The sequence below is a fragment of the Hemibagrus wyckioides genome, linkage group LG07 (genome assembly GCF_019097595.1).
Source record: "Hemibagrus wyckioides isolate EC202008001 linkage group LG07, SWU_Hwy_1.0, whole genome shotgun sequence".
In the NCBI taxonomy this organism is placed as follows: domain Eukaryota; kingdom Metazoa; phylum Chordata; class Actinopteri; order Siluriformes; family Bagridae; genus Hemibagrus; species Hemibagrus wyckioides.
The window spans coordinates 23,582,256-23,594,463 of NC_080716.1; the positions used below are offsets into that span (position 1 = coordinate 23,582,256).

At 36.8% G+C, this 12,208-nt stretch overlaps 1 protein-coding gene across 1 annotated transcript; it reads left to right on the forward strand.

Moving 5' to 3' along the window:
- Positions 1 to 1,649: 1,649 nt before the first annotated feature.
- On the forward strand, positions 1,650 to 12,208 carry f13a1b (coagulation factor XIII, A1 polypeptide b). The gene is made up of 15 exons (XM_058393783.1): positions 1,650 to 1,805; positions 4,148 to 4,383; positions 5,031 to 5,219; positions 6,452 to 6,700; positions 7,188 to 7,306; positions 7,711 to 7,818; positions 8,177 to 8,354; positions 9,000 to 9,138; positions 9,339 to 9,442; positions 9,922 to 10,010; positions 10,478 to 10,631; positions 10,774 to 11,049; positions 11,336 to 11,496; positions 11,621 to 11,757; positions 11,872 to 12,208. Exons 2-15 carry the CDS (start codon positions 4,194 to 4,196, stop codon positions 12,011 to 12,013), a joined length of 2,235 nt encoding a protein of 744 aa, XP_058249766.1. The 5' UTR covers positions 1,650 to 1,805; positions 4,148 to 4,193; the 3' UTR covers positions 12,014 to 12,208.

Below are 12,208 nucleotides of genomic sequence, written 5' to 3' on the forward strand. Positions count from 1 at the left end.
ATGAAATTTTCACAGCTACATTTGTTAAACAAGCTTCATAACTTACATGATCTTAGCAGATTATAAATTAGCCAAAATAAAATCATTAGCACATCAGTTTAGAAAAAATTGTTTTTAAAATAGATAACATAGCATAACTGATTATTGGCAAAAAAATGGAAATATATGGTCAAAAACTGATTTTTCATCAGTAGAAGTTTTTCCACAGCACATATTTAATAGAATAATAAAAGAAAATTATTTATAAACGTTCAGTTTTTATAATGTCTGCAGATGTTTAAGGAAGCTTTTCATGCCAAACTGAAATATACTTCAATCGGCTTCGGATACATCAAACTTTAAAGGCTCGTGTTTAAAACTGCAGGTAGTCTGATGTGTTCTGGATTTACTTAGCATGTTACTGAGATCATGCTTCTGACTCAGTATTTCCTAAGTATCAGAGCTGTTCGAAACAAGAGAGGTCTGTTCCTCTGTGTCAAAAGTAAAGAGACGTTTTCCCAGCTGGCTGCCTGTAGGAATGACGCATACAGCTTAAAGGGCATACAAAAATCACACTCTGTACCATGTTAGCATATTGCATATTGTTTAAATAAAACTGCATTCTGGTATGCTTTCCTTTGATCTCAGACAATGTTAAATATCTTATCATTCATCAACAAATCACACTGTGTTTCCGATGTTTTATATTATGTATTTAAATTTTTGTTAGTAAATTATCATGCATAAAATGAATGTACTTGTTTAAAAGTTATCTGTATAGAAAGAAAAGTTCTGTCTTCTTTAAAGTTCTCGCTTTGATCTTTATTTGGTCACACCCATATCTCCTACACACTGTGTAAGCAATAAATAATAGAATATCACACATTCTTGCAATACCCAGAGGTCTCTCTCTCTCTCTCTCTCTCTCTCTCTCTCTCTCTCTGTCTCTCTCTCTGTCTCTCTCTCTCCACACACACACACACACACACACACACAAACACACACTGCACCACACACACATACACACATACACACACACACACACACACACAAACACACACACTGCACCACACACACATACACACACACACACAAACACACACTGCACCACCCACACATACACATATACACACACACACACACACACACAAACACACACACACACACACAAAAACACACACTGCACCACACACACACACACACACACACATACACACACACACACACACACACAAAAACACACACTGCACCACACACATACACACATACACACACACACACACACACACACACAAACACACACTGCACCACACACACACACACACACACACACAAACACACACTGCACCACACACACATACACACACACACACAAACACACACTGCACCACCCACACATACACACATACACACACACACACACACACACAAACACACACACACACACAAAAACACACACTGCACCACACACACACACACACACACACACACATACACACATACACACACACACACAAAAACACACACTGCACCACACACATACACACACACACACACAAACACACACTGTACCACACACACACACACACACACACATACACACATACACACACACACACACACAAAAACACACACTGCACCACACACACACACACACACACACCACCACCACCACACACAAGCACACACATGGTGGGCTACTCCTTTACTGCATATAAATGGAAGAGGGAAAGAGAGAAGTTGTCCTGCCAGCCTCAGGAGCCTGAAGTGTATGTATGTGTATGCAGACTAAGATTGTCCAGCATCTACATCGACAAACAGATCAGGTTAGTGAACCACCAGCAATTACAAAGGCCTTATTTTGTCATTTCTAAATGAGTTTTTATGATACTATTAGTGATCTGCATTTTCTGTTATTTTGTTATCTTATGAATGCAGTATGATGTAGAACTAGGATTTGGTATAAATTTATCTGTATTTTTTTTTTTTTTCATTTGGATTATTACTGCCATTATGTTGGATTGCATTAAAAGAATACACTGATCAATTCCATTGATGAACAGTGCAAACATTGAGAAAGTTTTTCGTCATTGGTATTGCACTTTACTCTGTTTAATCAAGACTTCAATTATGTTTAAAGTGTTCCAAGCCGTTAAATGTCCTGGAGTCTATCATCCACTGAAGTTTCCCAAGTTAGTGATTTATACAGAGCCACTGAGGGGACATGGTGGTTAATTTTTAATAAAGTGTTGCAACAAACTCATTTATTAAGGTCACAATTAAATTTCTTAAAATCTATTTGGTGCCCACTGAGTACTTAATAGAGATGGAGAAATCAGCTGAACCATTGTGGCCACAGAAAAATAATCATGGTGCTGATAAATTAATCTTACAATGAATCTAAGCAGTCAAGGGTTAAGGGTTTTATATGGCCACCTAGTGTATATGTCACTCACATGCCTTAAATGATCAGTTGTCACTCATCACTCATCCTGAGCATCACTATAGGGGTTGATTATTGTCTCTTGTGTAAGAAAATGCAATCTGTTCTATATCTTCACTTTGTCATTTGTGATGAACTTAACTATAATGATATCTTTGCTTACATTTCAATCGCTTTTATTGGAACAACAAATTGAGGAACCATAAGTAAAAAGTGCTTATCTACATTCAGAAAACTTCGAAATAAGAAGCATTATGTTTACACAGAAGACAAAGAGTCTTTTTTTATCTGAAAAGTCCTGTTTCGCTAGAAAATTTTACTGTACACACAGATTTTTCAGTGAACCTGGTTATGTAGAAAGGTCGTGTAATGCTTCGGTTGCTTAGTTTTAGCTTTACTTCATAGCAACTATATGAAATTAAAGAAGCAACCTCAAGTCTCCGTCAAATCAAACAACTGCTCTGAAATGTTTAAACTTTGCTTTAATGTAAAATATAACAATAGTGATTAATAAATCAATGATAATGTTACGTTGAATACCAAACATATCTGCTCTAAACATTATTTTGATAAAATAATTTTAGTTTATACAATAATTATCACAAAACATTACATTTTAGCATCTATTTTAAGTCTGTGATGATGTTATTTCTTTAAACCTCAAGTCTTCTGTAAATATTTAACACATATTTGTGTTTCTCTCTGTCTGTCTGTCTGTTTGTCTGTGTGTTTGTCTGTCTGTCTGTCTGTCTGTCTCTCTCTCTCTCTCTCTGTGTGTGTGTGTGTGTGTGTGTGCACATGTGTATGGTGTGTTAGCTGTAATATGTGCGTGTTGACAATCACTAAATACACTGCCTTAAGAAAACATTTTAGTGCTGGTAGATATTTTCTCCACCCTGTACTGGCTGCCAAACAAAACTGTGGAAAAAGTGCCATCATCAACAATTTGTGAATGCTCAGAGTGAAAACAGAGCATTTACTGTGTTTGAGATGACTCACTCTTCCAGAGGTTTGGAGGTGCCAACACAGTGCCCACAGTTCTACTTGTTTACACACACGGACACTTTTGCAACAGATGTTCAAATAGGCACCCGTCACAGCTTGAATGAAAACAGATGATGTGTATGTAATATTATATAACCTGGCAGGAAATACTTAATTTGTTCCGTTCATTTACATTTACAATTACAGAATTTAGCAGACATCCTTATCCAAACCACTTCCAGGTGCCAAATAAAGTCTAAAATAAACTCAGTCTTCTTGACTTGTTCATGAAGATGTTTGAAGCGGGGTTACACACTATTAAAGACTCTCATAACTTACAATAAATATTTTCTGCTATAAAAATAACTCAGCCCAGTTCTTCCTCATTTGCCACTGAGAGTTGAAAATAGTTCAGAATTGCACATGCATATTTGCTGACTCAGACTGCTCGAGAACATTTGGCTCGAGTTGATTAAGACATAGATGTGATGACCAGCTCATCCATCCTCAGTGACACTTGTGTTAGCCACAGCTCCGTGCAGCTTCCCTGATAAAATGTAACACTGTGATAAATGAACAAAGCAAGGTTTGACCATTTATCACTCATGATGATATTCTTTTCACTTAAAGTGACGTTTTCACTGACACTTCAGTAGTACATAAATAAAAGCTTGGGGAAACACTGGAGACATGAAAACCATAGTAGTTTTTATTGCTATTTTTTCTTTTTCCTCCATATAGGTTTGCGAGTGAGTGTCAGTAGTATTTTTTCTGCAGTACACTAAACATGACTGACCAGGAGACCCCTGAGAATGTGGCCACACCCACAACACCCGCTGTGGCCCCTGTACGCCCCAAACAGGCGTCTCACCGTGGACGCAGCGTGGGCCCAACAGCCAACTCCAATAAAGAACATGAAGAGATCCCTGAGTTTGAGCCTTTCATGCTCATGCCTAGAGGTCCTCCACCTCTTACTGGTGAGCTGAACCACACCCGATGAGTGAAACTGCTTTTAACCTGAAATTATAATCTGGGGAGCAGGTAATGGTTAAGGGGTTTCAGTCAAGGGTCTAACATTCATTATTTTTGCAGCCCTGATATTTCAACTCACAACTTTCTGTAAAAGTCTTTTTTTGCCTATTAAAATCTACTACCAATTTAACTCTTAAACATAGAATTAATGAAGATATTACAATAAAATGATGTGTAGATTACATATTATATGGAGAATGTCTGCTTTTAATTGGATAAAAAATGTGTCCGGCAGTGTAACACCAAAATGCTGAGTTGTTTAAATGTTTCCTCTAATTCACTCTTTACATTCACTGCTTCCTCCTGATTGAAGAGGCTTCCTTTTTTGTGGCAGAGATGACTCCTCCAGAGAAATTTATTCCCCACCTCATCAGAACAAAGTATTTTTGCTTCCCGGTAAAAAATAAAAATCTGCCACTTAATAAAGGGGATAAAAGAAAATATTTTAAGGATCAGTAGTGGAATTTTGAAATATTTAATTCCCTGTATGCAAGGTCTTTATTTATGTTCATATATAATCCTAGCAATGTCTCTTAAATAATATAATAATTTTCAATTTACATATATTCTATCTGTGTCTTCATTTGTGCAGAGTATCTGGATATCTGGGATGTCAATATGCTCAAACAGCCCAATGAGGAGAATAAGCAAAGGCATCACACACACCTCTACTCCAGTGACCACCTGATTGTACGCCGAGCGCAGGAGTTTCTGATTAAAATCACCTTCAACCGTCCTTTCGACGCTGCACAGGACAAGTTTGCTGTTGAGTTTGCTATCGGTGTGTTACTTTAACTTAAAACATTAATTATTATTATAAGGTACAGTTGCAAGAAAATATTTGTGAACCCTATGGAGTTACAAGGGTTATTCATAAAAAGTGGACTGCTCTTCATCTATGTCACGATTATAGGCCAACACAATCTGACTAAACTAATAACACAAAGTCTTTATTGAGCACACTGAGTAATCATTACAGGGCAGGTCTGACAATATAAATAGTTATCTACTCAATTTAATCTGGCTTGGCCATTCCAAAACACAAATTTTCTTCTTTTTCAGCCATGTTGAAAGAGACTGCACATACATAGTTACAATAACATGCACATATACTCATGACATTAAAAAAAATCTTAAAACACTAAAATTCTCTTGCAGTGCACTGTTCAAAACAATTTCCTAGATGTATATTTAGCCTGGAGAATTGAAAGTATTAAGTGTTACATCTTCTAATTCTGCTGTCTTCCTCTTTTCATAATATTATGCTGAGGGTGTGTTGAGAAATAACGGCAGTAACTTTGCAATCATAACAAATTGTTGATGTGAGCAAGAGAGTGAGCAGGAAACATTGCCATGTGGTTCCCGTCCCTTCTTAATGCTCTACTTCCTCATCTCTGGAGAGTTTCCTCTTTCTACAAGTTATTCGGTTCGCTTTAATTCCATATTTCTTAAGAGACTGAGGATTTTTATATGAGATGCATTTGCATTTGGTAGTTGCCTAATTCATGAATTTACAAAAGTAAAAAATGCTCAAACCTATTGAACTGTTTATTCAACTGGCGATATGATTCATTTGTTACATTCTAATGTAAACAATAGAGAACATAAGGAAGAAATGGTTGAATATAAAGTGCTATGGTTTACACACCACACAGCCCAAGTTTCAGTGTTATCAACTGTCCACTAAACCAGTTCAGCAGTTTTCATGTGTACATATTTAGATATTTAGATATTTTTATTAAATGAACTGTAACGCATTTGAGAGATTTTACATTCATAACTTTCCTTCTTCATCTTTATGCTTTTTTCCCTTAACATTATCTCACATATATGTTTTACATTTTGTAGTTGTCCCAGTGGTCACTCAAAGATAAAATCTTCATAAAACTTTATAAACATAAGAGTAATTGAACATATGTCACTCATATCAGCTACTTAGTATGCAGTGTTTACTATATGTTCTGGTCAACAGTGTGTGGATGAATAACTTCTAAATGCCTTCTTCTTCACTAGGTGCTGGTGCACAGTACAGTAAAGGCACCTACATCCCTGTCTTCCCGACTCCAGAACGGCAGAGTGTGTGGCGTGGTCAGATCTTAGAGAAGTCAGAAAATGCTGTCACCATGGGCATCACCCCTGCTCCTGACTGTATTGTGGGAAAGTACAGGATGTATGTTGCTGTGGTCACTCCATATGGCATTCGGAGGACTAGGAGGGACCCAAGCTCAGACATATATATAATCTTCAACCCCTGGTCACCAGGTCAGAAGTGGCTCTTATGTTGTATGAAGCTGATCTTTTTATAATAGTTCAGAAGTTCTGGCTGCAAGGTAAAATGGATTTATCTTAAAGTTTGTTTGAATACATGACATTTATTATATTATAATAAATAATAAAATAAAATAGTATATAATATACAAATAATAATATATCTTTAATGACTAAAAAATGTAATTGTTGGCAAATTGCGCTGCTACTGTATAACAGGAGTAAACCACTTTGATTTGTTGCTACTGAAAAACAATCAACACTGAGGTGGTAACCAAATGTCTGGGCTGTATCACACCACCCGATGATTTTTTAAGCACTGTTCCAAGTGTTCTTGGGAAAAAACGTTTCATTCTATCTGTTCCATGAGACTTTTCACTAACATCCGAATTTCCGATTACAAGGAGTAATATAGCTTGCAGAAGTATATCTTTTTTTATTATTGTGAAGGTGTCCTTTGACCATGTCCTGCTCATCGTAGGTGATAGTGTGTTCCTTGATGATGAAGAGGAAAGAGAGGAGTGTGTGCTAAATGAACTCGGCATCATCTATCATGGAGCATATGATGATATTTCTGAACGTCCCTGGAACTATGGACAGGTACAGAAAGTGTAATCCAAAAAAGTCAGCAAATTTTTACCAGTAAACTAAATGAAAGAAAGTATGGTTCAACATGTGTAAATGATATGAAAGTGGACTCTGGGTTTTATTAGGTACTAGAGCACATATTTATGCCAGTCTTTGAAAGCAGCAGCCATATGGATTAAGAAAACAGAATCCAGTTACATTTAAATCAGTCATAATATGAAAGAACAGGCTATATGCACAGAATTCAAACCCCATTTAATCACATAGAAGAAAGGAATACAGTTTGAGCTTGTTTGTAATATAACAATATTTCTATTTGATTATTAATCAGTTGAAAACAAAACGTTGCTGTTTCCTTGTCACAGTGACTTAGGTGGTTTTGTACTGCTATTTTGCTTTTATCTATTCTGTTTCAGTTTGAGTTTGGGATTCTGGATGCATGTCTGTTCATCTTGGATAAAGCTGAAATGCCCCTCACCAACCGTGGAGATCCTATCAAAATCAGCAGGAAAGGCTCTGCTATGGTGAGTTGCTGAGACAAGGATATCAAAAGCCCACAAAAGCTTTTTAACAGTCCATCATCAATGAAGCATTACAGGAAAAGCAAACAGTTCTTTTAATTTTTTGTAGATAATGTAATGTGACATGAAGTAATGTTATGATCTTATCCACAACTTGTTTGATAAACAATGTTAATTATTAGTAGCTCAAAATATTTAATAAACTCCCCCCTAAGTGCAAACTGTACTGTGACTATAAAACAGATCTATCTATCTATCTATCTATCTATCTATCTATCTATCTATCTATCTATCTATCTATCTATCTATCTATATTAATACATAATATAATATTGCCCATGTTATTGTGTCAACCTTATAGATGAACTCACGTGATGATGATGGCGTGATGGTGGGAAACTGGAGTGGGGAGTACCTGTATGGTGTGGCTCCTACCTCTTGGACTGGCAGTGTGGAGATCCTGCTGGACTACGCTGGAAGTGGTGGACAATCCGTCGGCTATGCCCAGTGCTGGGTCTATGCCGCTGTGTTTAATACTTGTAAGTGCATGAATTATGCTTTTACTGCCCTCTGCTGATCAAATGCAGTTATGACATAGAAAACACAATGCTCTTTACTTATTTAGTGTAAAAAAAAAAGAAGCTTGCCTTACCTAATTGTATAAAAAGTAACAACTGGAACAATTCACTGCCTATATGGACTATCAGTACATTTATGACAACGTACACCCTTAGCAAAAGCAACTTACAGAAATAATATCCTAATAGAACTAATAGACTAAATAAATAAAAACTATAATTCTGTGCTGTTGTCAATCTAAATAAGTGACAGAATACTAATATAATAATCGTATAATTTTTTAACATTATATGATGCTAATACTGATGACAGGAAACAAACCCAAACTATATACTAAAGCCCTTTGAAATGGAAAGTTTTTCATCACTATATCTATTGAAGATTAAGCAAAATCTTTGTAACCAATTTTGTGTTGGCTAAATGTTGTCATAGTTTCCCTTAAACAAATGATTAAACGTTCATTCCATTGTCGTTAAGGCCTACATTCCATTTAAAATGCCAGTTTGTAAAACTGTGTTATTGATTTATGGTTATCAACTGAAATATTTTTAATCATTATACCCCTGTTCAAAATATTTAATCTGTGATACCTTGTTGTCTTTCAGTCTTACGTTGTCTGGGTATCCCTAGCAGAGTGGTCACTAACTACTTCTCTGCCCACGACAACAATGGAAACCTGAAAATGGACATCATACTAGATGAAAATGGCAAAGTGGACAGAAGCCACACCAGGGACTCCATCTGGTCAGTCCCTATTATTAAGCCATAAAATCCACATTAAATAATGCTTTAAAAAATTGTACACATCAACACAACATCTGTTATCATTCAGATGACTGGAACTATATCAGTGTGGCTTTATATGGTACTTCCAGCAGTTTCTAAGATGTTAACTTTGCAGTGGATTTAAACTTAATTTGACTCAAGATTTGTACTTCATGCAGGAATTATCATTGCTGGAATGAGTGCTATATGGCCAGACCTGATCTTCCTGAAGGCTTTGGAGGCTGGCAGGTTGTGGATGCTACACCTCAGGAGACCAGTGATGGTGGGAACACATGCAAAAACACATCACCAACATATGTTAGTAATCAGATTCAGTATACACTTTGGTCAGGTGACAGTCACAGTGTCACCTGATGATCATATTTTACACCACCAGAAAAACTTATCTGTTTCACCTGTTTATTAGCAATTAACCAACTAAAGGCGACAGAGTCAAGGAATAGCTCCCTGAGTTGAAATAAGGAAGAAACCTTCAGAGGAACCATCAGAACCCATATTCTGCTGGGTGACAGTGGGCTTATAAATCATTACTTACTTACATTATAATAATAGCAATTATAATAGCAAGTCGCTTAATCAAAAATGAAATAGGTCTGAGATATAGAAGCAGGAACAGCATAGAGGGTAGGCAGTGCCAAATCCCAACATCACACAGTTAGTATCAGGCATCAGGATTGCAAGTAGCTTGACAAAAAGACTTCAGGCTCAGAGAGCAAGTATCATGTATTTCATGTATTACAGGTATGTACCGGTGTGGACCTGCATCTGTGGCAGCTATTAAACATGGAGAAGTCTGCTATCCCTTTGATGCCCCATTTGTGTTTGCAGAGGTAATTAGATTAGTGTCTATTCTAAACAATCCTGTATCTCTTTACTTATGGTTCCTACCATGCTCTGTTTGTATACACCTTATTCAATGGAGAAATAATCAACAGCTTGATAATTGTATATAATTTGATATTAATGTTCTGGAAAAGACATACTGTTGAAAAGAAGAAAACTTATTTAACCATATGAAAACTATTAAACATGAAGTAAGAACTATTTGTTTAGCTATTGATTACAAAGGTACATTTATAAAAATGCACATGATGATGAAGATGAAAATGATGATGATGATTAGTAGTAGTATTAGTATTATTATTATTATTATTATTATTAGTAGTAGTAGTAGTAGTAGTAGTAGTAGTAGTAGTAGTAGTTGTAGTAGTGCAGGTAAATGTATAAATATTTATATTTAAACAGGTATTTAAATTTTTTACCCTCTTACCTTTTTACCCCAACTAATACACTTTAGGTGAACAGTGACTTGGTGTACTACACCAGAAATAAAGATGGCACACTGAATCCAGTGAAGGTGAACCCCAGCTATGTGGGTCGCATGGTGCTGACCAAAGCAGTGCTGGATAAAGGACGCAGAGACATCACTGACCATTACAAGTTCCGTGAAGGTAGGTCAGCTAGAACACTAATGCATGTTTGGCATGTCTTTCACGTGACTATAACTATTTTTTTTTGTTCACAACAATTACTTGAATAATAAAAAACAAGGTAAACGGATAGTGCTATGACTGCCACTGTCTTTGTTTGTAGGCACTGCAGAGGAACGTAGAGTTCTGGAGAAAGCTGTGGAGTTTGGCTGTCAGCGGGAGAAAGCATCTGTGCCTAATGCAGATGTGGAGATAGAGATCCTTGTTCTGGAGGTGCAGTGGGGTGATGATTTTGAGCTAGAGCTGCAGTTCACCAACCACAGCAGCCAGCGACGTGTGGTGGACATCTACATCACTGGTAATGTGGTCTACTACACAGGAGTGCCGAGTGCTGAGGTTATCTTCAAGACCCTGGATGTGAAACTGGACCCAGAGAAGAGTGAGTATGTGTAGGGGTGTGTGTATGCATTTGTGTGACTATTTGTCTTTGCATTTTTTAAGAGCCAGACTTTTTGCAAAATTCATTTTACAACCTTACTTTTTAACATATTTCAACTTCAACATGATTGTGTCTGTATTGGAATGCTCACATGAGACATTAAATATCTCAGTATCTATGTAGATTCAATTGAGACTTGAATCATAAAGCATTCTTATGTTCATCAAAGCTAAATTAGAATATCTTAACTGTACTATGTTTGCTTTACTGCCCCGGTTGGTTCCAGGCAAAAAGGAAAGAATTGTGGTACGCAATGAGGACTATCAGAGTAAGCTGGTGGAACAGGGGAACCTGAACTTCATCGCTACAGGGAAGGTGCAAGAGACAGGTCAAATTATAACCGCCATGAGGGTTGTCACTGTGCACAATCCCAAACTCACTGTGCAGGTCTGACGCACCCCCCTGATCAAAATCACAAGAATTTGATTTGTTGAGTTGTCTCATAATATATGGCCTCTAATTTACAATCTATTTCCTTTTTGTTTTCCATATCTCTTTATATATATATTAGGTGACTGGTTCTCCCAGAGTGGCTGAAGAGATGTATGTGACAGTGGAGTTCACCAACCCTTTTAAATTCAGTTTGGAAAATGTGTATGTGCGCATAGAGGGGCCTGGCATCATGTCTATCAATACTAAACAGTACAGGTAAACAAAGTCAAAGTGTATTTACGTTGTCTGTGTTGAATATATGACTATGAAAAGAATAATATCCAGCAATTTGGCAGACACTTAAAAAGTGTATGTCTGTGTGTTTTGCAGCATAATTGGCCCAGGCAAGTCTATTACATGGTCTGAGAGCTTCCGTCCTCGAAGAACAGGAACCACCAGACTGATGGCCAGCCTGGACTGTGCTGCTCTCAGGCAGGTATATGGAGAGGTGGAGGTCACCATCCAGCCATAGAGAGGGAGAAAAAGATGAGGGAAAATTAAGTCTTGATGTTGATAAACACCAGGATTTAAATCTGTAATCAGAAATCTATGCCATATCTTGTCTATATTTTGTAACAACCTGCTTGAGTAAAAAATCTTACACCATTGACAGCATGTCATAGTGTGTAAACACATGATTCTGGAAATAAAGAGCATTTGAAACATA